Source organism: Rhea americana, unplaced genomic scaffold, assembly GCF_003343005.1.
Source record: "Rhea americana isolate MKP2758 unplaced genomic scaffold, rheAme1 scaffold_306, whole genome shotgun sequence".
NCBI lineage: Eukaryota > Metazoa > Chordata > Aves > Rheiformes > Rheidae > Rhea > Rhea americana.
In genome coordinates, this window is record NW_028186431.1 from 30,521 (window position 1) to 58,415 (window position 27,895).

Consider the following 27,895-nt stretch of genomic DNA (forward strand, 5'->3'; position numbering starts at 1 on the left):
AGGACCTCCACATGTCCCTTCCAACCTCAATCATTCTATGATATGTTGGTCTAATTAAAGTTCAAGGGCTAACTGAATTAGTGCATTCAGCACAGGGTTCTCAACTTCTGGAAGCCATGCATGCCTCTTCATCTGCTTGGCCACCAAGACCCTTGTGCTCAGCAAACATCTTGAGGTAGTGCTGGAGTGTCACTCAACACTGATTTAGTTGGCTTTCCAACCAGACATACATGCAGCTCCTCCAGTTGCTTCAACTGAGGTAATTTCTGAACTCTGAAGCATCGGTTGAGCTGAGTACTCAACAGTATTGCTTTGGTCCTGCCTAGCTTTCAGTCTTTGTCCATGATGGAAGTGGGAAGTGATTGACCTCGTTAGCCATGAGGTCCAATACTGGCAGCAACATKGTGGCCACCTTTCCTTTATTTATGCTGTAAAAGAAGTGATGGGGCCTGTTCGGGGGCTAAAACAATGTGTGCTCCCTTGATCCAGCTTTGAATGTCTATACAGGCTCTTGTCAGAGGTAAAGCTGCTTAAGTACCATCTACCCTTTTAAGACCTCTCAAGGCCCTTTTAGGAAAGGGCTTTGTGGCCATTTGACATCACCTAGTGTGACTGAAAAGACTGTGCTGAGTGGTGCTTGATCAGATGGAGGATGTACTCTTAGTTTCATGCTTCAGGGATTTGAATTAAGTTCAGGTTAAGCTGGGTCTGAATCTGCTCCTTCAGTGGATCCCACAGGTTGCATCAGCCCTTTGCCTGAACATGCTCCATGCCAAGGGCCAAGTAGCAGGTTTGGCCTGAACTGATATCAGGCCTGTGAGAGGTGCAAAGGGTAACCTGCACTTGACTCAGCCAGGGCCACATAATGCTTGACTGTGTACTTGTATCTGCACCCATTAGGGGGATTTCACAGTACTGTTACATCTTAAGAGAAAGAAATACAGCTGAGGCTAAATTCTAAGTAATGTAGTGAATAGCTATTTTAGTTCCTCTTTTCATTTCAAAACTTAGCCATTTTCAGCAGGTGCATTTTTCCTGCAGTGGCAGTGCTCAATCATGGTAACTCCTGCTACTGCTCTGCTTTTCTCACTTGTATAAAATTGTTGAATTTGCTCCCATTTAGCACCTCTATTCTCYTCCCTCCTGCCCCTCAAATAAGTCACATAGCTAATGCCTTGGGAGGAAAGAGGGAGGCAGCTGCCAGTTTTGGTAATTGTCTGAGGTAGGGTGACACTGGAACTGAAGGGCTGCTGGGGTAATGCAGTGGAGCTGGGGGTGGCTGTCTAGCACATCTATAGGTTTTTGTGAACCATGCATCACCAAAATCCTGGTACTGTAGTAGCACCAGTACTGGATTTAAGAAACAGTCCACCTGCTCTAGAGATGGATGTTAGACACACTGTTCTTAGAACAGCGTAAAATAGTTTAAAAGAGCAGCTCAAAGCACGACCTCACTTAGCTGCTTAAACTGAGTGGCAGATCTTCCCCCTTTCTGGTTAATGCCTTTAATCCCAGCAAGCTTATACCTCTAATTCAGACAAAAGCATAAGCAACTTACTTACAGTGCTGAAGGACAACACACAAGCAGCATTACCCCTCCCCGCCATGTCTGTCTGTCATCCCCCCGCCTTGGAAAGAGAAGGGGGGTGGCAGTGGCGCAGGGGCTGAGATGGGGGCGCAGACGTCCGCAGCRGGTGGATCAGACAGCTGCACTGCTGACTGCGGTGCTTGGGTGGCCAAGGTCTGCCTGGCACGTGCCTGGTTTCCTGGCCCCTCRAGGCATGGCGCTGTGCGTTAGCCCCTACGAGCAGTCAGCACCTGCTGCAGCGTGGCTCTGCCCACACTAGTTCTAAGCAGGCTTCTCTGCCTTGTTGCTAATCAGACAGCAATATAAGATTTCACCAAAAAGGGAGAATATACACTTTTTTTTCCCCCTTGTATGCTAAATAATTACAGTTGCTGTAAAAGTGAATGATCAGTTAACTGGGGATACAGAAACCCAGGGCGAAGTGCACACATACCTGACATGTTTAGCTCCATATAGCAAGGCATGCAACAGCCATGCACTGTACTGGTTTTCTTTTATTTTTTACTGCTTTTTTGGATATGCAAAGATGCTTGGGTAATTGCACAGCACTGCAGAATTCTTAAACCTGTGCATTCAGAGGTAAGATTTAAGCATGCTTACTTACATATACACAATAAGAGAAAGGATTTTACAAGACTAAGCTGATCTCCAAAGCTTATTTCGCTTGTTTTTAACATTTTGGGGTTGAATTAAAAGTTAAAATATCTATCATATTGTATCATTAAAATGTCAACTGCTATTTAATACTACTTCCTTCAGCTTTTCTTAAAAGGTTTCACAAAGGAAGATAAATGCTATTATCCTTTTTCAGRAGGATGACCTGAAATACTGTGATATTAAGTGACTTCCCTTAATGCCACATGATGGCATACCTGTGCTGAGTCCCAGGCCTGGCTGGTGACTGAGCAGGTTTTCCATCCTCTCAGCAGCCTCCCTGTTGTGTGTGAGCTGCATAAAGAAATAAAAAAACCTCCCTGTATTGACTGTAGGCTGCACACCCTCTATCTACTTAAAACTAGTATCAGTTTCTTGAATTCAGTTACTCGGTAAATAAACTTGCAAGTGAAAAGCTGTAATTTCAGCTAGCATCAAAGCTCAATATTGAYTGTAACCAGCTACTCACAAACACTAAAAGGAAGTATGAGCCCTGCAAAAAATACTATTAAAAACTGAAATTAGGCTTCAGCTCAAGTTTTTATGTTTGTCTGCAGGTTCTATGGCCCACCATCAACCTTTGACAGACCTCAAATGCTTACAGTTCTGTTAGCCATCAGTTCTCTTGCTACAAGTTGGGAATTACCAGTTCAAGATGTGGGATCAAAATTCCAAGTTGTAGGTTTTGTTGGGTAACTCTCCTTTCAATCCACTATGCTCAAAATTTTTACTATACAAATAAACTGAGTACTGCTACAACCATTTCTATACAAGTTTTCAACTTAGTGATATTATGAGAATAATACTAAATTGAAAATCAGTTTTTCTTGTCTGAGATGGTTCATGATCTTTCCCATTTGCCATTTCTAAAAGAGGAGTATTTCCCAAATCAGAATTAATTAAAATTACTCTACCCCCCTGCCCCCAAGACTGAAAGCTGTTTTGACTGTAAGGAAGGAATTTATCACTGTAAGACTGTACTTAAAGTCATAACTTACTTTGCTACTAGATTCCTCCCAAGATACCTACAAAGATAATGAATTTTGATAAAACAACCAGTATTACTGAACTGGGGCTGGGGAGTGGGATGCAAACAGATTCAAACAGCAGCATTTAAACTGAATTAGAAGATTCAGAATCACAGAATACTTAAGGTTGGAAGGAATCTCTGGAGATCATTTAGCCCAACCCTCAAGCCACACCCCAAATCACTGGCTTTATAAATGTTTGAAAAGGGGAAATAGCAAGGTGGAAAAAGCATAAAGGATTAAGAAAATAATAAAGCACTTACTTACTTCAGGTTAAATTTAAGTAAACTAGTCTCTGTCAGTGTAGTGCATCTTTCATCAACAAGGGAATGACATATGCTGCAAGTATAGCAGTAGGTCAGGCAAGTTTTATGATACCACATAGGAGACCCTGCATCAGCATACTGTGGGAAGACAACAAGTTGTATTTAAGGCTTCCATTTGACAAGACTACAATTTCTAGCTACTGATAATCCTTCCATTTTTCCTTCATTGTACAGGACTCCTCATAAGGACCCTTCATAAGGGTTTCCTCGCTAGCTGCAAGGTTGCTCTCTAGTGGAGAGTCATGTAAGTGATGGCAAACTCGCACATAAAGCTACTGTGCCTTGGTTTAATTCCTGAAGCGAGCAAGTCCGTCAGACAGACGGATCGCTACCTGCTCAGGTAGCATCTGCAAATCTGCAAGCCACTTGCGCTTTCAGTCTCCTGTTCTGTACAGCGGTAGGAAGACAGTTATGTATAGCACAGACAGGAGAGAAACAGAATAGTAAGTGTACACTACAATAGCATATTACCTCACCTTTTATACAGAGTTTGTTCCTGCTCCTGCARAGAAGTGAGCTCTGGTGTCATTCAGGACAACTTTATGGTTCGTATATTCCGACTCCAGTGYTTMATTTCAGAAAAAAAAAACCTAGAGAGACTATCTACATATCAATGAAAAAGCACCATACTGAGTATCCCATAGTAGCAGTATGTCGGCTACACCTGTATCTCTAGTTAAGTGACTGTTAATTAGACACTGAGATTCTAATGAGTATATCTGCATTTTTAAGCAAGTGTGACTTCATAATCTCTAAATCCCCTTATTTCAAACCTGACAATTTCGAAGCAGATTGCTTCTCTGTTTGGAATAATTTCATGCCATGAAGAAAAAATACAGTGGTTTCTTTGAAATACGGAGAAAGGAGAAAGGAAAAAAAAAAAAAAACACCAACACAGAAGGAAAATTTGGAAAATTATGAACGAACTGAAAATGTGAGCCTGTAGTTGAAACCACCAGAATTTGGAATTAGTTTTACCTTAATGAAGTTGTATTTTAGTTTTGCTATTTTACATAATCAGTACAAAATACAGTGTACATCAAACTTATTTTTCCTATCCCTGTTTTAAGTGATCCAACAAGTATGAAATGCTTGATTAATCAAGTACTAATCTCTCTGTCAGGTCTCCTCAACATGATGTGTTTTTATCATGTTCTCTCTCACTGTGACTAATAGCCTTAAAATTAACTACCATGCTTAGACTGAGAATAAATATCAATTTGAAAATAAAATAAATAGATATTTACATGTCTGAGCATTTGTACTTCATACTTATYGCTTGAAAGTTTTAGAAAGTATCTTTTAATTTATTTCACATATGTATATTTACATCAGAGGAAATTCACAACACTGAAAATAATACATTTACACATTCACAGATATACAGTTTTACACTCTCTTCCCTGTGAAGACTGGGCACTCATTTTTTCTATCCTTGTAATAATAACAATATTAATCCTCAGTGGACTGAACAACTGCTGGGTGTTACGAATTTTAAAGGGCACCATTTTGTACATGTGGGGGTTATATTCTTCAAGCTGCTAGATGATGGATTATTTTATCAAAGAAAAATGTCTCTTGCATGACATTTGCATAAGCTTCTATAAACCATAAGTATATAAGTTACCTATTTCTCTTTTACCATGCTATCAATGATCCTCTGTAATAATCTCAGTTATCCTTGTAATAGTTATTAAAGTTGATTCGCAGTAGAAAGTCCTCCAAATGTGGTTGGTATCCTCTATTTACAAGTTTTGTTACCACTGGAAGAAAAGGAAAAAAGTAAAATGTTTCAATTAAGGTTTATATACTGAAATCAGTCTTTTCTTGACAGCATCCATACATTTTAATATTTTTTTTAAAAAAGCAGAAATCTGAAAACAACAGAAAAAAACATGTAATTTTACATCAGGAAAGCAGTTCAGTGCCTCTTTAGGAAAATATAAACTATTTCAAAAAAAATGCAAGAGAAAGATTACACATATCAATTCTAAGCTGCTTCTACAATAAGGTGGTATGTTCTTATCATAATGTCAGTTGACAAGGAATCATGTTTAGGTCCTGCTGTGACCTCTGCGAAAGGAGGTCTGCTGAAGTTTTCTTGAGTGGAGTCCATTGTGATAGAGGAAATCAAAGAGAAATTCCTGAGACAAACCCCTCAGCTCTGTGAATGAATAAACTGATTGTTCTAATCATCCTTAATAGCACAGGAAGAACCCTTCTAATAAACACACTTAACAAAAGGCAACAAGACCTCCCTGATTTCACAAACATCCCATGCACTACACTGAAGCGAATTAGCAAGCAGCAGTAACATGCAAGGAAGAAGGGAAGGTGTATAGTTAGAGGTTAGGGGCCTGAGCTAAAGCCATTGAAGTYCACAGACTTTGTTTTGTGTTTCAATGGATTCTGGGTCAACCCAGTGTGAAAGAGAGCATTTCACRATACACAGTGACTGGGGGAACATGTGTAGATGAACAAGCACACATGTGCTTTGTAGTGCTTAATAAAGAGGGTGTAAAGAACTCAGTCACTCAGCATATTTCCTTACGGAATGGTCTATTAATCTCTGTCCATGAAGCAACCATAGATCTCGTAGTATGGGCTTAGGTAGCTCCCAGAGGTGTTATGACTTCCTGTAGAATTTGGAAGCAGCCATTCTAACTCATCCTGAAATATTTGTTTTTGATCCTTTGACACCATTTTTGGACACCCTTAAAGAATAAAAAGGGCAGCTCATTTCCTGAGGAATATATCTGACTAGAAGAATATTGCAGAAAATACATCTAAGGAAAACAGTCCCTTGGGTGCTGGGATTTCTAAACAGAATAAAATAAAACTATGAACCATCTTTGTATTCAGGGAAAGAGTAAGTAACTTTTAGTTAAAAAAAATAAATAAAAAAARCAAGGTCTGAAAAGAAAAAGAGAGTAAAGACAGATCAACTTCTTCATACTGTAGGCTAAGCTGACAGCCAAAAGAAATTTTATCATGTTAAAAGACACAGAGAATTTGCCAAATGATCTGTGTACCTGAAGAATACTTGCCTGGAGCTCTCAATACATAAGCTCCTAGTAGTACTAGGACTCTCAGCCTCAGTCCAAAATGGGAATCAACATTTTAAAAGCTAATAACAACAGTGATATTCAAGTAATGCAGATATACATGAAATTACTTTTAAGCTGTATCTAATTCTCACTGCTGCCAGTAATGAGTCCCAAAATTCAACTCCAGAGAAAAAGAAAATGTAAGCACATATATAGCTTAATGTCAAATATTTATTTTGCAAAGCAGCAAAGATTTGTGGTCAATTTTGGAATATCTGTTAGATGGAAGGTGTGGGGACTTTAACTGATAGATACACAGACCTTTGCTACAGCACACAGACCAAGAAACTCAGTTTTCATTTGCAGACTACATCTTCTAGCAGAAACACACTAAGTAAACATATCTTACTGCTGTTATACTATACTTCCTAAACCTTTTTACGGATTCTTCATTTGTGAGTTGACTCATATCACTTATCTTAGTCTCTAATTTATGCAAATTCTTACCTTTGAATAAGAAGTGGGAATAATACTTGAAGGTATTGTAAGACTGCTGCATCAAACCAAAGTTGGGATGAACAGCCATTTGTTTCCCTGCATCAAAGCTCCAAGAYTGAGAGATCAGTTGGCTGCGGAACTTCAAAATGAGGCTGAAGATGCTGTGAATAATGTTCATCACAGGAGCTGCCTTCTCAGTCAACAGACCTCTAGCAAAACAAAAAATTTTTTAAAATTAGTTGAATCATTTATTGGCTGTAAGGAGGAAAAAAAAGGAGTAACCATCCTTTAGGTTTTCTCTTTAGTTTCTTAAAGAAATAAAAATAAGCCCACAAGACTGCAGCCAACTGTAATGGTGATTTCACAAACAGTGCCCAAACCTAACATGAACCAAGAAACTGACTTTTGCATTAGTATATCTGATTTCTAGAATGATTTCTGCATTGCAAAAGGGATGACATTTAAAAGCATATCATAAACCTTAAGGGATCATACAGTTTGCTAGTAATCACACACCTCATACACAGCAACCAAAGGGCTAAAAGCATGTGATTTCTAAAAGACTCTTGCACTGCTCACAAATCTGGATGGAGGCATTAGGTCACATTTGCTTCTTCAAAGTGCAGTTCTGCACACTGCACATGTATTAAAGGTATATATAATGTACAAAGGGAGTGTTTTACAATCCTTAACCAGGGTTATTTGTGCATACTACTCACGCACAATGAACGAGCATTCATTTATACAGGCTATAACAATGATAGGGTGAGAGAAAAATCAAACCAGGCCAAACATGCCCTCTAGCCTTCAGGTTAGAGCTGTGTAACTTCGATGTACTTGATGTTTGCAGTAGCAGAGTGAATGGAAGTTGGAGGCAACCCCAAAGAGTCTGGGGGAATGAAGAAGATAGGCAGCTGAGGAAAAGCATTAAAATACGTATCTCATTATGTGTCAAGAATTTCCTTTCCCATTCCTAAGAGCATCTCTACTCTATGCACTTTCGCATGTAAAGACTACTTAGTCTGTCAGGTAGAAGTCAGTTTTGCACAAACACATTAGCCCAAACAGATTGAAGCTGCCCATCTCATTCACTTAAATACTGGAAGTAAAAAATAAGTGTGCTAGTTTACCTGAAGATTGCTTTGTTAAGGTATTCAGCATGCGTTCTGTGAATTTCTTCTAGGTTGCCCACAGAAGACAGTTTATTTCCAAATTCACACCATGTAACATGAAGAATCTGATTAGCAATGTAACCTTGAATAACTTTCACAAAATGCTGCATTTCATGTTTATACAGCTGGAGCTGTCGAAACTGAACAGAATTTGATGCACGACTCACTAAAGCTGAAAATAAAAACAGAAATATCCTATCATCAGCACCCACTGAGACTCTCTGAAACCAGAATTTTTTAAGGAATGAAGGTTTCCATTAGTAGAACCTGTTTAAAATGCCAACTGAGTTTCTTTAATCAATTTTGGCTTTTGAAGCTTCACATGACTGCTTTAAATGGTATGTTTATAATCAGTTCTCTAGCAGAGGGCAATAAAAGCATTTTAAACAGTACACTCTCTAGTTCACTGATTATTCTTACCAGTGCGTTTTAAATGAAACCAAACATCCTTGAGAGTCCACACCATGTGCTTCAATTGTAGCAAGAAAGAGAAGATCTTGTTGTACTTATTCATGCAGCTCTCAGTAATGACAATATTCAGAGGCCAGTCAACCTAAAAGAAATAACTAAGAAATAACTGATCATACTACATTTTCATGTTAGAAATGATTATTTTACATACAGGTATTTTAGGGACATGTAACACATTAATATATGTATTTTAATAATGTAATACAATGGGCAGGCTAAGTAAATACTACAATTTCAATCACATGATTCTCAGACTCAATTTTTAAAGGTATTCCATTATTAAGAACATATTCTCTCTACCATGGTACCTAAGAATCACAGCATAACTGCAATACTACTTCTTTTCTATATACTTTCTTACCTTGTATCTTAGCTCTAAGCAGCTCAGAGCATCAGGTGCATTGGGCTTGAATACTTCTGGAAGGTACTTGAGTGCAAAAGAAAGATTGGAAGCAAGCTTGGTGTCACCATGAAGACTGTACTGCAATGCTTTATTTAGGATAGAATTAAGAACCAGTGGATTCAGCAGTTCACCAGGTGTTTGTCCTGATCCAAGCTACCAAAAAAGGAAAAAAAAAATACACAGTAATAATCTCGTGGTGTTGACTTCTGAACGCAAGTGAATTAAAGTGGGATAGTAAAGTGGTGACTATCCTCTCTTGGGCACCATTCTCATAGCCCCTGCAGCAGTTCTACCTCTGCAGGAGGGATGCATAAACAGCATACAATGCAACTTCTGAATTATTTACTGTCCAGAGCTTCAGGGCAATCTGATACCTGCACTGATTTTCTTTGATATGCTGAACTGCATAGGAGCTGCTAAATATCCTTTCCACAGGGAACACAGCCTTTAGGCTCTAGTGGGGCAGAAAACCAGGGACAGGACCTGCATTAGCTATCTGACTCCTGTCCGCCTCTCTCACCAACCTGGCACCCTCGGAGATATATAAATCGAGTACTTATGCAGCCTAAACACCTAAGTGCTTTCCCTTGCTGGGTACAAAGCATTCTTAGGGTTTGGAGAGCTGGAATAACTATCCTACGGCCATGTATCTCCACTGGTAACCTGGTGCATTAACACGGGCTATCACTCCTACCTTGCTGCCTCACCCAAGAACACAGGGGTAAGTCACAAGAATACCATCTTGTCAGAGGGCCCAGCACCCTCTTCAGATGCCCTCCACACTGTAGGATGCTTGACACGACAATGTGTATGTATTATACAACACGAGCCTCTGTGCTGGGTCTCTGCCAATGGAAACAGGCTCTTCCAGTTTTGCTGCAAGTTGATGAGAAGGGACAGAGCAATAGTGTAGCAGCATTAATAGCATAATCTCACAGGAAAGAGTGAAATTCCCTTCCATAAATGCTGATCTGGCAAAATTAGAAATTATCATCCTCAGTGTAACAAATCGTTGTACTCTCTCTATTGCTAGGATTAGCAATAGGAAATATTACTCTTTTCCTTGGGACTTCCTTGGGGCATGGGCATCATTTCTGAGTTCTTCTGAGTGAAAATCTTTTGCTTCAGTCCTTACAGCCTTAACAGAATTCCTTATTATAAGATTTATTGACATGGCAAAAAGAAGAAAACGGCACAAGCCCCGATTCTAATTCACGTCATTCTCTCAATCCCATTCAAATTAATCCAGAGATATCAAGCCAGGGCAGATAATCAGAAAAACCAYGAAGGATTCAGAAGACACAGCAACTACCTTCTCAAACAGCAGGTCACTAAGCGACTGAGCRAACTCCCCATCTTCCATTAGCAAGAAGTGTCTCAGTGCCTCAAAATGCTTCTCTACATTCAGTTCCACAAAGTAGTAATCAACTATTGCTTTGTTCACAAGCGAAACACTAAGAATAAAAACACACAAAAAGGGATCATTCTTACAAGCCATTCTTTCTTTACTCTTAAAGCACAGCCATGCCTACAGCAATCAAATTAACTCTCCAGTACTTACTCTGGTATTTGAGACTACATGACATTCTCAGAAACAAAAGAAAATGAGAGGAAGCTTATGCTCAAAATTCTTCATCTAGAGTATGCCAGAATTAAAATGTATCACTATAGAGGAGTAGGTATTCAACAGCATTGCATAAGTATCTGAAGACTGGCTATATAACAATGATCGTCAAAACATGTTGCTGAGCCTGCAGCAACATTTTTTCAATAGCTTTCTGGGTCACCTCCACGATTAGGTAGATTAGGTAGAACTACTAAACCCCTGCTAATAATATCCTAATGGATAAAGCTCTCACACCAGATACTGAGAGCAGGTCTATACTATAGTTTGAAGTATAGTATAGGTACTCAAACTAGTTTTAAACTAAGTCACATACCAGGAATAGTTTAATCCTATCAGCATGCAATTGAGGCTCACTTACTTTGCTGCTTTGTTTTGCTGAATACATCTGTACACAGATAGCTCTAGTAGCCAATTTGGTTGTTTAAAACTAAATTAGATCTTTCTACATTGAACTAAATTGGAATTATAGCACACTCAGAGTTAGTATATGGAAACCCCAAACCCACAACAAAGAAGATTCTAAATCACAAAGCATTTTAATACATCTGTGAATAATGGTTTTCTTGACAAAACCTGATCTTTTATGTATTAACAAACTTTTGTTTAATATGCCATTAGATATACAAGGAAAATGGTCCAACACGTATGTGGTTTCCCTACTTATTCCAACAACAACAAGAACAACTTYTATTAATTCAAAACAGCCTTAAAGAAGCTGGAGTTCCCACAGAAACAAAAAATACATCCTGATCTATATTCATGAGTTTTCACATAATCAAAAGATTTTCTCTCCTCTCTCCTCACCAATCTTTCATCTGCTGTTTTTCTTCTCATCATCAGTCTTCATGGATAAAATCAAATATAAACCAGCACAAATAATATAAATAATATGCTTTCTTTTAAAAGAACAAGAAAGCTGATGATGACAAATCCATTGCTCCAAAATCCAGGAGTCTGAGAGAAAACACTTCTCTCCAAGCCCCTATATTTCAAGCAGACCTTCATATTTTTAACTTACACACATAAGTTAAAGTTTATATTACTACTTAAAATATAAATGAGCTTTTCAGTTAGTAGTGGACCATCCACTGAACCACTTCTGGAAGCAGAAAGAATATTTAAGAGAATAAACCCGTGCACAACTCTTGTCTCAGTAAAGAACTAGTAAGATGGAATAAATTGCTAAATTATGGGTTCATCACTTCTAACTAATACTCACTGTGATACAAGTGGAGCAGTAATAGAGCGTTTCATTAGCACTGGCAGAGATAAGAGCTCACTCAGTTGTACAGCTGTTTCATCTGTTGCCGACTGTACCGTAGGATCCACAGGAAAAGTGTATGATCTTGGTATCACATGATGCAAGAGATGAGACACTGGTAGTTCTGCTAAATTTAAACATATTTAGTCTTTGTAAATTATCATATTTTAGCAATTTGATAATCTGTTTCTACTGATCTCTGCACACCCTTCTGGATTAGAAAATCATAATGTGTCAAAATGYATTACCCACCTTTATGCCTAGAAAGGGATTATTTAATTGCTACAGTTTGTAATACTGGTAATTCACTGGTAATTCAGATATTTTTTTTCTTGTGCTCAGATTTCTTGCTCAAGTTTACCAGATTTGCCTCTTTCTACTATTCCAAGAGTTCTACTCACACATTAGATCGTAACGATCTTGGTATTTTTCAGTACAATATTGGTCTGATAAGGCTTTCAAATAAGCTTGTTCTTTCTTCCATGTATCCTGTCCCTCTTCCTCTTCTGCAGTCTTGGGAGAATGAGCTTCAGAAATCAAGGCTGCTTGAGGCACACTATCTTGTGGAATTGTTTTTTCAGGTTCTTCTGCCTAACAGAAAAAAATGGATTAATTAGTGTTATGAAAGCTATTGACTTCAATTATTCACATCCGATGTGTTCTTACAGGTAACTGAATTGCTGCTCCCATTGAAAATAATACAGCTTGCTTACCTGTTTTTCTTCAGACATGTAAAAAACAATATGGCATTACAGTGATGAAGAGATTAAGAGAGAAACTCATTACTCTAACTACTTACTACTTCTGTGTAGAAGATGTACAGAAGAAATGGGATATTTCCGCAACCACCTTTTTTCTTACCTGTAAGCTTTGCGAAGAATCTGGGGAAGAATCCTTGTTGACCACATTATTTGCAATTACTGTAATTACAAGTAAATTAAAAACAGCAATTACTTGAAACTGCTTATAATATTTAGTTCATACTACAGATCTGTCCCTGACGCTCTCCAAAATTTCTCTAAAGAATACAGATTGTCAAAAAAATAACCACCCCAGCAATGGTTCTTCTCCATAGTCCAGCCCAGGCAGTTTTGTGCTTGTCCTTTTCACTGTATTAACACTGTTAGCATCAAATTGTTTAAAAAAGAATAAGAATTTCTTTAAAATTCAGAACACAAGTGGTCTACTGAAGACCACACTAGGTTCTGCTTTGCAAAGCTTCAGATCAGATTTTTTTTTAATGCTGCAGTAGGACAGGAAACAAGGCTATGCTGAAATTGTCTCTGTTTTCTAATATAGTCTAAAAGCATATACAAGGAATCAAGTACCCCTTTGAACATAAATATTTAGTTTCTTTCATGAGGTCTTAAACAAATGCTGGATGAATAAACTTAATTTTATATTACCTTCTTGTTTCTCTTCTGTTATATCTACTTTATTGTCTTCTTTAGCACAAGTGTCAGGAAAGACTGGAACACTGTCAGATGACTGTGACTGTGGTGAAGTTTTTTTCTTGCCTTTTGATGCTTTTACTTCCTTTTTACTTCCTTCAGCAGGAGGTAATTCTTCATTGTARAGAAGTACTTGAACTGTGGAGCTGGATGAGGGACCAGAAAAGGTTTTACGATGAGGTATTGGGTCATTTTCTGTAGATGGGGCCCAGTTCCCTATTTGGATGCTTGACTGGGATGCATGGCCAAATGGGCTCCAACGAGATTTCAGAGGCTCTGTATCTGAAACTAGCTCTCCAATTCTAATGTGCGACTGTGATGCATGCCCATGGATATTCCAGCGAGGTCTAGCTGAGACAACCTCTGACATGTTTTCACCAATCTTAATATTGGCATCAGATGCATGACCATGGATGTTCCACCGAGGCCTTGTAGGCGCTACATTTGACACATACTCGCCAATCTTAATATTGGCTTCTGAAGCATGTCCATGAATATTCCACCTGGGCCTTGAGGGYTCTACCTCTGAAGCATATTCCCCAATTTTAATATGAGCTTCAGAAACATGCCCATGAACATTCCATCGGGGTCGGCAAGACTGAACGTCAGAAGTAGAGCCGCTGATTTTTACGTGGGAGTCCGAAGAATGCCCGTACAGATGCGAATGTGGCTGATACGTGTCCACATGAGGCACATATTCTCCCACTCTAATGCTGGCGTCAGATGCATGGCCATGAATATTCCACCGAGGCCTTTTATAGTCTACATCAAATACATTTTCTCCAACTCTAATGTGTCCCTGCCAAACAGCAGACGGTCTGAGAACTGTACTAAAATCATACTCATTTTGCTGATACAATGGTGTATTGTCTTCTCCTTCCAGTGCTCCTCCCAAGAGAGGCYGATTTTTACTTATTTGAGAAGTCTCAGAAAGATCAGAGTTAATGTTTTCAAATGCTTCATCTAGCAAAGATCCTTCTATGCTAACAGCAACAGGTTGTTCATCTTGGGGTTTTGATAAAAAATCTTCTATATTCACATCAGAGTCAGGCAAGGAGTTAGCAGTGTATAGAGGGCTGCATGCCTGCTCCGGACTTTGCAAATGGTATTCAGATCCTGGTGCTTCAGGCTGAAGATGCTGATCAGCCTTATTTTTTGTCGGGTGTGGCATGGTCAATGCTTTGTCAGTAGAAGCAACATATTCTAGGCTGGTCTCAGATTCTTTCCTGCCAAGTCTCTCAGTAGAATGCAAATGTTTCACAGATGACACCTACAACAGAGGTAATTATTACACTGTATGGCTAGTCATATAATCAAGATATTTATTAGGACACAACTTTATCAAAGTTTTCAGATTTCCATTTTTTCAGATGTACTATAAATCTTGTGTAACTACTCCCTATGCTGCTACAGTGAATATTCTGTTTCCTGAACTGAACYGAACCAAACCAATTCACTTTAGGGAAACCTAAAACAGCAATGGGAAGCTTATGTAAGAAAATAAACCCACCTGTGAACATGGATCTTCCACAACAATGTTGGTATCTAAAGCCAACGCGCACTGCTTGTAAGGAATAATATCTAATTTTCTCCTATAGTTTCCATTTGGAAGTTTCTCGAGCATTTCCTATATGTAAAAATGACAGAACCAAAAGCTTTTAAAGGTACAAATTACTAAATGTTCTAAACAGTATTTCTTAAATCCTTTTAGAAGATACCTCAATTCGCTTTTGATCTTCTAATAGAAAATTGAGACGGGCTGTTTCCAGTTTGTGTCGCTGGATTTTCCACAAAGCTCTTTGTTCCCTACGGGCTGCATCATCAGAAAGTTTGCTATAATGGTCAATTAATTCTTGCCTAAACGAAGGTAAAAAAAAGACTAAGTTACTGATTTTCATCTTACCTTCTGAAGACCTTTTTATACTTCAGAAATGAGAAATCTCTTTTTAAAACTAAAAGTCAGAGGCATCATTCATAGAGTAAAAACAAATGGAAAAAACAAGACTGTATTCTTAGTCGATATGTGTTCTTTTWAACTATGTTAGTAGGTCACTCATTTTTCATAAGAATGTTTAGATATACTAGAATAATATGAAATACAACTAGATAGATAACATTAACAATTAATTAGTTATACTACTCATCTAATTTCTCTGCTTTCTATCTCTGCTTTGACAAATATTTGACCATTTTTGCTGTTGTCTCAGTTTATAATTGCAAGATTCATTTAAAATTTTCCCTCAAACTCTGATCATAACAAAAAACAAACTGCATAGCGTTGGTGGAAACCAGTGGTTCCCAAATTTTTGAACTAGTGACCATTTCTAAATCTCAAAATCGCTCACAGCTTACCACAAATCCTTACATCAGTCTCTTTACTGGTGACACTACCCTTGTTGAGCAACATCTGGGAATTGCTAGTATCATAAATTGTAATGTAAAATAATTTTTCCAGAAATCTTTAAAATGATTATAGAGTTTCTAAGTATTGGTAGACTAGTCATAGATATATTTACCTTGCCTTTTTTTCCAGTTCCTCTTCTAAAGCTTTCAGTCTTTTTTCCCTCTCTCTGAGCTCTCGGGCATAGCTGAAATCATCGTCAATCTCCTCTTGTTTTATTGCAAGGCGACGCTGTAAAAATATTTGAAACTCTTAAAAGCTACACTCAACATCAGTTGAGATGTACACAACTGCAAGAAGTTGTTATATGGAAGCTATCCATATAACTTCAGTACAGTAAAATCAAAATATTCTTTCAGTATTTGCCTAGAAAACACACTATCCGTTAGAAATACACAAATAAACACCTCTTGATCTCTTGCAAACTGCTCTTTCAACTTCTGAAACTGTTCTCGTTTCTTCACATCCAAAGCCATTCGCTCCGATATTTGTCGATCTGTATTATAATAAAGATATTGTTATTTCACATCAACAAATGCATGAAAAAAATACACAAAACTTCATTGCAACTTACCATTAATGGCTTTTAGTACTTTGCTAGCAGTTTCTCGAGCGTGAACAATTAACTCTTGTTTGGCTATTTCCATGCGCAAATCCTAGAAGAAAAATTCCCACCTGGTATTTGTTTATTACTTTAGACTTGAAAATATACTGTTGCAATGACAGCTGCACCCTTTGAAATGGTTATTAATCTACGGTCACTGTAAATGAATAGGAATAATGTAAGCAATTAAATTGAAAGTCTATATTTTGTCAGTTTAATTAATATTGAAAGTTTATTAATATCCCACACATTACATTAGACCAAATCAGTCTGATTTACACACTAAATTGATGGCATTTGACAGACATAAGTCTGTTTCTATTAAGAGTGTTCAGATGAAATGGCCAATAGGGAGAGCCTTAGCTGCTTACTAATTAGTTTATTGCATTTGTCAAATTATAAGCTAACAGAATCTTTTCAAAGCTTTCCAATGGAAGTCAAGAACTAATTAAAAATATGAAAATAACAACAAACAACAACATGTCACCTAATTTATTAAAAATTAGATTAAAAGTTTACTTGGTATGATAGCCGTTCAGACAGCAATTGATCAACAGGAAAAATCTGATCATGAAAGCAAATTCTTTCAAAGTCACAATAAATATGAAAAATTATATTTAAGGAAACAAATTCCAGCAATAAGATCTTTATTCATTTACCTTTTCTTCCTTGCTTATTGAACTGTATCGGGCAATTCTTTCCATTCGACCTACATACACTGCACAATCTCTTTCTATTTCTTTCAGCTCCTCAAGGGAAAAAATAACTGAAATTCGCGGAACAGGTATGTCTGACCAACAAATATAATGCTGAAAAATAATGAGAAATTTCTATTTAAATATATTTTTAAATTATAAAATGTTAAATTATTAACTCACATTATAACTTAAAAAAAAAAGTAGCAACATTTCAAGATATTGAAACAAGAGTCCGCATAGAATCTAAAATTCTTAATGAAAAACCTTTTGAGCATACTATAGCATTCACAGAAGGAGACAGAGGTACACTGTTCAGAACTCAGATCACTGGTCAAAGCTGAATTCTTACATCTCCTCCCTCAGAATTGCATAGGCATTTAAAATCTGAGATACGTTTATACTAGCAACGTTCTAAATGTCTAAAATTCTGCTTTTCTGAATATCAAATCTACCGAGAATGAGTAACTTGGCACTGAATGAGTCTCTCTTATCAAAAGTGATCTTAATTAGATTTATATTTACTTATATCTCTCCTCAGACTCCCAATTAATAGAAGATTGGAACTTAACTAACACAACAGTAAGCTCTACACAAAAYACATCAGTTAGAAATATGACCAGTGCACATCACAGAGTACCTATTCTGTAAGCTAAGTATCTCAGTTCCTTGTGCTTCCCTTCTCCCTCTCTAAACCTCTGAAGCTGTTCTACTCAGCATAGAAAATGKATCGGTTAACCACAAGAAGAGAGTGCACAAGCTCGCTCACGCTTGGATTCTCCAACCTGCTGTTATAGGCCAGAAGATGGGATACCCAGAGCTACATTCCTGGGGCTGTGTCAGCCTCAGTAAGAGGGAAAAGCCAGTTGTTCAGGGCACTTTCATGGAAAGGGATAATATGTGGCTGCCACTCTCAAACAGACAAGAGTATGTTTGAACATGCGCTCCTATATCCTAGGGGAATTTTCTATTAAGATACTGTGTTAGTGACTGACAAAGCTATATAATGTTTTATAACGGAAATGATGGTTGACATTGCTTTACACAGAGCGCAGTGCTATGGGCACGCTTGAATCATGATTTGAGAACACTTACTGGAGCAGCCTGCTAGGAGAACCAGCAAAGGGGACATTTCACTTGAGACATTAGGCTTATGCATGATGGGAGATACTGAGCTGCTCAGCTCTGACAAGACTGGGCAGCTCAGACCTTACACAGAAATAGAATTCAACACACTCAGCAAAGAGTGCCTACAGACTTCAGAAGCCTCAGTGGTTGTTTCACTGTTAGAGGTATTTATAGAAGAGGGAAGACACTAAGTAGTTTAACATGTTCTTCTTAACAAGGAGAAGACCTGTTCTGCAAAATAGGAATGAACTGTTTAAGTGCTTCTCAGAAATGTAGCAGTAGACAGAGCTGAAATAAAAGTGCTATGCAAAGCTGAGTCAAGATTTAGTGACAGAAGTGTTTTTAAACAGACAGAACAGTGTGAGTTGTGTGAAGAATGGAGGGTATGTGCCTGGAAGGATAAAACTGCTTTCAATACAATGGAAAATCAGAAGACTAGAATGTACATGGTATATCATAAATTTGATGTTACTAAGAAATTATATTTCTGCAGTGAGGTGTTAGCAAGTAGAGYAGATAATGAGCTCACAAATATATGACAGTAAATAATTATTGTACATGAATCAAAATTGTGCTTATGTAGTATCACTTATCAATAAAAGAGCAAGTTTGCTAAAAAAAAGAAAATCTAACAAACTTGCTCTAAAGAGTCATGGTTTTTACAATGTTGTAAGAAAGAACCTAATCAATACTTACCCTAGGACAACACAACTTCAGTAAGTTTATGGTTTTCCCACATATATACACATCATTAGCAATATGTTTAAGAAATACAGGGACACAATCCTCTACTTCTTTTGAAATTAAAACATAGCCATGAGTCCAGTAATGTTTATCTGCACATCAGACAAAAAGATGAAAGTATAAATGTCTWATTAAATAATTAACACAGTACAGATTGCATAAATTAATAATGTTCATATACATACTGTACCTCTGAAAGAAAGATAATCCTCATTCACCTGGATCATGAATTCGCCATAAACATCCCTGAATACACCACTGTATACCCAATCATAGATAAATCTAAAAAAAAAAAAAAAATGAAAATCAATCCTCTTACCTTTTTAAATTTATTGCAGCCAAATAGTAAGTATATTCTTTAAGACATCAAAGGATACCACGCTATGATCAGGATAAAAATAAGCAAYTGAGCACTGTTGCAATGATACTAATCTAAAGATATACACAAGACAGTATCTCCGCTTTCTTTCTCAAAAGAAACTGCCTTTATATTGCACATTTCAGTGAAAAATATTTAAGATCAAAGAGCATTGCCTAAATTAAAACAATCTTTTTATTTCTGTACATTCAATTACTAAGTATAGATTTCTGGAGACCTCTTAATGTATCAGGCACATCTAAAGCACAGGAAAAGAAAACAGGAAGGATTTATTTTCAGCAGATATAACTCTGGCAGGGAGAAACAGGAAAGAGTATAAAACAAAGATACAATACAAAATACTTTTTCCTTGGAACTAGAGACATTTTAAATATATATGCAGAAATGACAACTACTATTTTAGAATATCTGCTCATGCTTTTTCGTATTTCCTCTGAGTGATAAAAAGCTTTTGAACAAGTACAAAAATAGAATTATCTGAAGCTATAGATAAAAAAAGCTCAGAGCACCTTCGAGCTAATGCTTTGTTTTCCTATTAATTGCAATACTAGCACGGTTTCTAGATGATGGTTCAGTATAATAAAAAAAAGAAACGTTAAGGACAGAAACCATAGTTCAATTTTAAGCTTATAAGTAAAAATATTAAAACCTTTTTATATGTTAAAACTCATGTTTCTGAGATTTATGAGAGCAACAACAACTTCTATTAGTTTATTTCTTTCAGGTTAATGAATGAGTGAGCTAACACTTTCTTCAGACAATAGGTGTCTTCTTCCATGGCAGCCCTGATTGCTTATAGGACTGTTGTTTTGATAGCGATATGAAACAAATTTAGGTGTCAGTCCCATAAACACTATGTACAAGTAAGTATCAGAATTTTACTAGAAGTGATGGCATATAAGAAGAAAAATTAAAAGTTTGAGTCTTAAATTTCAGTGTGAATTTTCAGGGCCAGCAGCCAAAAACAAAACAGAATAATAAAAAAAACTTATTTATATATATTTATTTACTGATCTAGTCATACATAAAACCCTTATGTTAATGTGTTGAAAAAGTGTGGGAAAGAAGGAAGACAGTAAAATGAATGAATTTCATGTGTGTTTTGCAGACAGTGTCACAGCTTATATTCCCTCTGAAAACGTTAAAAGGCATTGTTAAATTAGCAGAGTTACTCACCAGATCATTAATTCAGAACTGCTCTTAAACACAATTATTCAGAGAACAGTATGCACACACCTTGTGTATGGCTCACAGCTGGTCTTTAACAAAGACAGAAGAACTGGATAATGCTCATTGCTACAGTTGTTGAGAGCCTCTTTGTACAGGTATGAAAGCAATTTCACACCCTGAAAAAATGAAGAATATTCTAATGTTAGACAACAAATTCCACTATACTAAAGTCAAGCATAACTTTCTTCTGGGCTTTTTTTGCAACTGAGACTAACACTAAATATTTTATATAAAATCCTACCTAATTTTATTTGACGTATTTTAATATTCTAAACCAAACCAAATATAAAAACATGAAATCAATGATCACCGTAGGAAATGAAGCATCAGCTCCGCCACTGATCCCCAGCGCTGTTGTTCCTATGCCACAAAGTTCAGCTAAGTATCTGAAACACAAYAGTATTGAAACATATGTAGTATCTTTTAATCAGAAGTCTCTGAGACCATAGTAATGTGAAGTTTGCTATAGTTCAGTATCATACAACAACAGTATAGTATCATCTGAATGATAATATGGATAACAAAGAAATGGAATACAATATACAAGTTATAAAAGAAATGGAGGTTCATCTAGTTTAAAAGACTTCACACTTTTTCCCTAGAAAATACAGGAAAAATGCTGAAGACTGTGTAACAATGTCTGTCTAATACTGTCCCTTTTCGCACGTATGATGAAAGAGACTGCATTTTTATTCCCTGAATAGCTTAGATATTTAATGTTATTATCTTACCTCAACTGACGACCTAATTTTCTGAAGAGAAAACTGATTGTTAGAAGACTTAAAGTAGGAGGTGTTGACAAAACACAGGCTCGGTAATATTGAAGATACTTTCTCAGCCCACTTGTGAATGCCTAGTATCAACAGAAAATATTTACAGTCTTACTCTTAAAGCTGTTAATAGCCTATCTGTATCTCACATCAAGTACATCAGCAGGAAAACAAACCCCTTTCCAAGCAAATTTTTGCATGAAAGTAAAAGGAAAATACTCTCACCATGCAACTTAAGACATCCAAGTTAGCCAGCTGGCTCCTCTATACCTTTTATAAATGCATTGCACAGAGATTATACTCTGGCAGAGTATAATAAAGCATGTTGGTTCAGCTTCTTTGAATTGCCATTTTGAGGAAGTACTAACTAACAGCCACAAGATGAACTTAGGAAAACCTGTACAGTTTTCATGTTTAACTTGCGTTTTGAAAAAAAAAAAATCCCAAAATGTCTAGCTTTTTCTAGCAAGACAGAGTTTCTTTTCTCCTTTTGAAATACATACACATTTTCTATTAACATTACTGTAAATCAAATATTCAGAAGGAATGCATTTTCATAATTGATCATCACTGAATTCTATGTCTTAGAAAGAGATGAATTCATCTGATATTACACAGTGCACATATAGTTCAGCACAATACACTGATGACTGTTAGGGAAAAAAATTACACATAATAAATAACAAAGATGGTGAAGAAGTAATTAAAGTTATTGAACATCATGTTTCTCCATTTTATTTCAGTTTCATTTCTAAAAATAATATACATATATGTATTTATATACACATTCAGTATATAAAAACCTATCGTATTTTAATGTATAAACATATAATGTTTATAAAATGTCTAAAAAAATAGTGTTCCTTTAATTCTCAAGAGAACAACAGAACTAAACAAATCACACCTCAGGTAATGAAGTGCTTTCATCTCTTGTTTCAATGCGTGTAAGCCCTAGATACACACAGCTCTGATTTAAACACGGTTTCACAATGGCAATGCTCATTGAAGAACTGGGATCGGCAAATCTAAAAACTTGCACTGAAAATGCTTTGCAGTTCTGCACAGTGCAGGCATTCCAGCTTCACCTGAAATCAGATTTATCTTCTCTATCTAAAATAATCAGCCCATTCAATTTAGATGATAAAATAAGACTGTATTACCTGAAATACAAGCCCTTTGTTGTATGAAGAATCCAGGACTGGCTGAAGAGAGAAACGACTTAGCCGTGTGTAGTACGTTCCATATTCTGCCACTTCTGAGAGTAGATTGTGCATTGTCTCTGGTGAGGTTCCAGATACGTAAACCCCCTCCTTTATCACAAATGTCTGAGCAGCCTAAAATGACATGAGGGGAAAAAAAACAAAAAAAAAAACAAAAAAAAAMAAAAAAAAAAAAACAGCTTCAAAATTTTAAAGATGTATTTGGATTTAAAATAGCAAATATTTACATACAAAAATAATAGCAGACAAAAGTATACTTCAGGTACTCTGGTTACTGAGACTATAGTTAGAACAGCGAGATAAACACATTAAATTTTAGCAAAATTTCAGGAGCAACAATGATGTTTTCAAACATACAGAATAAGACCATTTAATGCTTTAATGAAAACCCAATCTACAAAGATACTTGAATTTCTATGGTCAAGAATTCTTGAACCAATTTTCACTTAGAGGACTACACACATTCTTTGCCAGCTGTATTACAACAGTATTATTATTGCAACAAGTCAATACCTCCTTACTGCATTAAGGCCACATTTACCTTTTTAACAATATTCATAACTGTAAGATCTCAAAAGAAGCAGATCTAATCCTTCTGAGAGCATCTCTACCAAACCTTAGATGCAACTAAGAACTGCAGTTAAAGTGTCTTCCATACCTGATTGAGTGAAAATGTAGCAGATACCACACCAATGAGGACATTCAAGACATCTTTAACAAGTTCAGGTTCTTTCATTAGCACAAGCTGTGGAAGCTGAAGTACAGTATTACTAAATAGCTGCAATTCCCCTTCTCGAAGCTTGTAAAATTTGTCAAAAGCTTCTCTCCCAGCTTCAGTAAGGTATGGTTCCTCTTTTTTACCTGGTGGGCTGTGTCAAAGTAAACAAACATTAAAAGGTGACTATATGAAAAGGAAATACAAATGAAATATACCTCCTAAAAAAAAAGCAAAAACAATTCTGATTTTTACAGTCAGTAATATGTATTGTTCACAGAAAAAAACTGCTACTAGCATCATACTAGTTTATCAAAGGAAACTGCGTTCAGTCAATAAAACAGTAGCCATAATTCAGTACAGTGAAGAAACTTGTAGATAATTTGAACATCTGTTCAGAGACAGAATCCTTGATGGAGAGTTACCAAGCTTCTCTGGTGGCTTTCCCTGCAGCAGTTTTCACATTAGTAAAACAAGGGCCATATATATAAGATTTCCAGGGTCACTGTAATATTAATATTAAATYACTTTAAAAAGAAATATGCTCAAAATATTATGACTTAAATTAACACATTTTAGTTCTTCCCAGTGAGGATAGCTAATCCTTCCAAAACAAATTGTTCTTCTACAGCTTCCAAAAATAATGAATTGTAGCAGTATTCGTTACATTAAATCTGTCCGGCATATGGGCTTTCTTTGAATCTGAGAGTCCTACAGACTAAACACATCAAGAAAAACTGTCTTGTTACATGAACAAAACTAGAGAGAGCAACAGTGGTTTTSGAAAATCAGATCGAGGGAATAAAAATAAGCTTCTGAGGCTTGAAATTGAAAAAAAAAAATCATATGACACTGCAACAGATGCAGTACTAGACCATAACTTAAAAAAAAAAAATCACAGAAGATATAAAGAGCAAGGTTTCTCTCAGAATTAGGTCCACTACCAACCAACAGGAATGCAAGAGAAACTTGCTATCTGTACTTTCTTTTTCAGATTAAAGTGCTATCAAGCTTTTAACAAGACTATACAGAGCCTTCTTTCAGGAGATATATCTTCTCTTTAACAGTTAAAAAAACTCTTAAGTCTAATAATACCATAAAGAAATCAGTTATAAAGTTTCTGTTTTGATTACAGATATAAGAAAAAAGTAATACAACACTGGGAGATACGAGTTTAAGTCTTTTAGTACAACTACTATTATCTCTTTTGAAACTGAAAATCTGGAATAATTTTAGAATGGAATTGCATAGTCCATAAGAAGTCTGATTAATAAGAAAAACATTCATTTCGCACAAGCAGTAAGTGTTCCATTAATACCTTTGGTATTTTTGATAAAGATTTTTTAATCTCCTCCTATGAAACGGTTAACTGCAGTCTTAAGAACCAGTTTGCAGAAACTGCAGGACCTTTATTTCCTCTCTCAATTATTACAGCAGCATACTGAATTCTGTGTATTAGTTTTGCAYGTTTCGTTATACGCCCCTGTATGTCCTTATATACTGAGGTCACTTGGAACTAAGATGAAATGCACCTTCACACACATACAGATGATGCATATTAAGTTTGCTAGTAACATCAGACACATACTATCCAATTCTTTCCCAACATCTTCGTTTGCTGGGTCCGTAATTAAGCACTGCATCCCACAAGTCTATGTCTGGCGTTATGCTGGGCTCTGACTGGGAATCAGGAGTCAGATTGGATGCTGACTGGAATCCCTCATCTTCTGACTGGTCTATACTTTGAGGAACCTGTCAAAAGAGGTTATATACTATACATGAAACAATACTACTGCAGAAACCTATGCTAATATAGAATAGGTTTTGCTATCATTTGTAATACAGTGACTGAATGTTTTAATGTTTTTTCCCTTTTATATTAAGTTTCTCTTGTAAACATTCTTTAATTTTTTATGTCTGTGGGTACCACTGCCTGTACATAAAACAACAATCATCATCAAAATAATACATTTTGCTGGTATTAACATTGAAACTTATTCCTTCTGTAAGCATACCAGCTGACTGAGAATCTCATCTCTGGACATTCAACAATACGCAACACTCCAGTAAAGTAATACTGCACAGAGTATCTTTTCAACAAATGATTCAGGCCCTAATTCTTCAAATTTTTATAACTATTTTTAACTATAATTAATTCCATTTGTTAAATCTGTTCACATACAGAAAATATGCAAGTATCTATATCCTCAATACCACACCCTAAACTCCTGCCTATTCTACAGGATTTGCACGTGCATTTTACTAAAACACCTGATTTTAGTAAAAGTCAACCTTGACAAGACACATTCAACTAAAGCATAGCACGTTCCTCAAAAAATTTTCCAGTCTGATGGAAAAGGTACAATGCTTATCAAAACAGGTTCTTCCTCCCCTTATTTGCAGTCTACATTGATGTGCATACATTAAATGGCACAAGGGTTTTCTTTTTTAATGCGTTTGCCTTCAGGCTTCTATTAAGACATCGAATAACTGGAACTGCATAAACTACCCATACGTTAAACAGAAGGAACAAAATAATGATTAAAAGTACAGAAACATAAAAAAAAAAACTACTTACACTTTGAATAAACTGGAAAGAAGAGAAAAAAAGAACAAATTTGTTTATCTAGTACCTAGTAATGTTATATGAGAATATAATATAGCAAAAGTAAATAGAATTGACAGCAAAAGGAAAGTAAGATGTACCAGAAACTGTACACACTGAAAAGCACATCTGTCTATATATATGGACAGTGGGAMATATGAGGTTTAACGAAAATTAACAACTGAAACAACTGGTTTAAGATGCAATAAACCAAGGAAACACAATAAATAAGGCAGTGTAATCTGAAYAGCAAAACACATTCAGACAGGAATGCTTATGCAATCAGTCTGAACAGAAGCAAATAACCACTTAAAGAAGCTCAAAAAAAGCAGGCAAAAATGTAAGCAAAAGATTACCAGGGTGGGGAAGGAACAGATATAGCTGATGCCTAAATTTCATCTGGCCTATGGCCAGATGACCTTTTTAAGCACATCGCTATAGAAGACACCAAGATTTTCATTATCATACATCTCTGCATCTGAAAAGCCTATCTGGCTCTCAACAAGGAAAAGAATTCCCGTTCCAGCTTAAATTCAACCACTCATGTTTCTATTATACAAAAAAATTACTGCATATATTTAAGAATTTCTAAATAGCATATTGGAAGCATGCATTCACTCTGAATCAAAACTAAATGATACCATACTTTAATTGCAAGTCCAGACAAATCTGCATTGTCAGGCACTGGTGGTAAATCCAACTTGATGTCCATATCGTACGTACGGCTGTGGACCAGAGCACCAAAGAGCGAGACCCGTGTTTCTTTCTCAAACTTGTCACCAGCAGGATAGCTTTGCGAGAACAACCCGATAGCAGGGAGTCCTGTCCCAGGTGCAGCCTCCATTATCTGAAGTGTCTTCTGAATAACGTCATTGAACTGACACTCTTCATTTGTGATTAGAGATTGTGCATCAGCTTCAAATACGCTTACATCATAATAATCATAACCCTGATATTTGACATTTCTCCCAACATATTTGTTGTTTAGAAAATAGTCCTTTTTTTGTGATACAGGCTGAGGAGGCCCTGTTCCAGCAAGCTGTACTAAGAGATCCAAGACAGAATTGACTTCAGTAAATGGCAGGCAATCAGCTGTCTCCAGTTCTTCCACAAGACTTTCCAGCCTATCTGCTTGAGCACTCAGACCACCCACTCTCAAGTTGAATGACAGCATCAAAATTTTGTTTTTCACTGGAAGCTTGGAAACGTTTGACTGCAGCTTACGAGCCTCATCTTGGAAAAGGTTCATGAACAGGGCATTATATGCAACCCTTTTCAGATTTTGCTTAGCCCTCCTCTTGCAAATCCTCCTTCTGCCCAGGTGGACTTTCCATGACAAACCTGCCAGGTGTGCTTCACACAAATCACCAAACAACTGTGTAATGCTCTCCATTTCAAATCCAACTGTCAGTTTACAACAATTACACTTTTATGCTGGGCCTCTGGTTTCATCTGAAGAACTAGAAAATACCAGAAAAAAGATGAGACAGTTTTGTGGCTGTCCATGCATATGAGAACTTCATACATTTTAACCTAAACTGATAACCCAAAGTGAGAGAAAATTAACCTAGTACAAAAAAAAAGAGTTATTAAAAATAATATTATAGTTCTAATCACCAGCTTATTTTTCAGAGGTGCAAGCTCAACTGCAGCGGCCCCGAAGGGGCCGGCCGGGCTCCAGCACCCCCACCCCCGACCCTCGCAAAGCATGCCCCAAGAGCAGCCCGATGACCCCAGCCTCTCCGGCTCCCAAGCCTGCTGCCCAGCACCCAGCCACCCCGGGCCGGGCCGGGCCGCCCCTGCCGTACCTGGGGCGGGTGGTGCCGCCGCCCGGTCTCCGCGCAGGCCGCAGTGGCGCCGGCCGCCTGCCGCCGCGCA

General features: G+C 36.9%; 1 protein-coding gene across 4 annotated transcripts; it reads right to left on the reverse strand.

Moving 5' to 3' along the window:
* Positions 1 to 4,882: 4,882 nt before the first annotated feature.
* TUBGCP6 (tubulin gamma complex component 6) lies at positions 4,883 to 27,888 on the reverse strand. Of its 4 annotated transcripts, none has more exons than XM_085309894.1 (27): positions 27,826 to 27,888; positions 26,664 to 27,477; positions 25,001 to 25,164; positions 23,356 to 23,566; positions 22,638 to 22,811; positions 21,439 to 21,560; positions 21,018 to 21,093; positions 20,714 to 20,823; positions 19,289 to 19,380; positions 19,051 to 19,190; positions 17,191 to 17,340; positions 16,502 to 16,583; positions 16,335 to 16,423; positions 16,043 to 16,158; positions 15,245 to 15,383; positions 15,037 to 15,153; positions 13,482 to 14,796; positions 12,937 to 12,995; positions 12,477 to 12,666; positions 12,034 to 12,202; positions 10,500 to 10,641; positions 9,146 to 9,340; positions 8,734 to 8,866; positions 8,272 to 8,485; positions 7,151 to 7,350; positions 6,148 to 6,310; positions 5,272 to 5,359 (listed from the first exon to the last, which is right to left on the reverse strand). In XM_085309894.1, the coding sequence occupies exons 2-26, from the start codon at positions 27,408 to 27,410 to the stop codon at positions 6,159 to 6,161; spliced, it is 5,298 nt and encodes a 1,765-aa protein (XP_085166020.1). In that variant the 5' UTR covers positions 27,411 to 27,477; positions 27,826 to 27,888; the 3' UTR covers positions 5,272 to 5,359; positions 6,148 to 6,158. The 4 variants fall into 4 exon arrangements, with proteins under 4 accessions (XP_085166022.1, XP_085166021.1, XP_085166020.1 ...); XM_085309893.1 differs by having other exon boundaries at positions 10,497 to 10,641; XM_085309896.1 differs by lacking the exon at positions 6,148 to 6,310 and having other exon boundaries at positions 4,883 to 5,359.
* Positions 27,889 to 27,895: the final 7 nt, after the last annotated feature.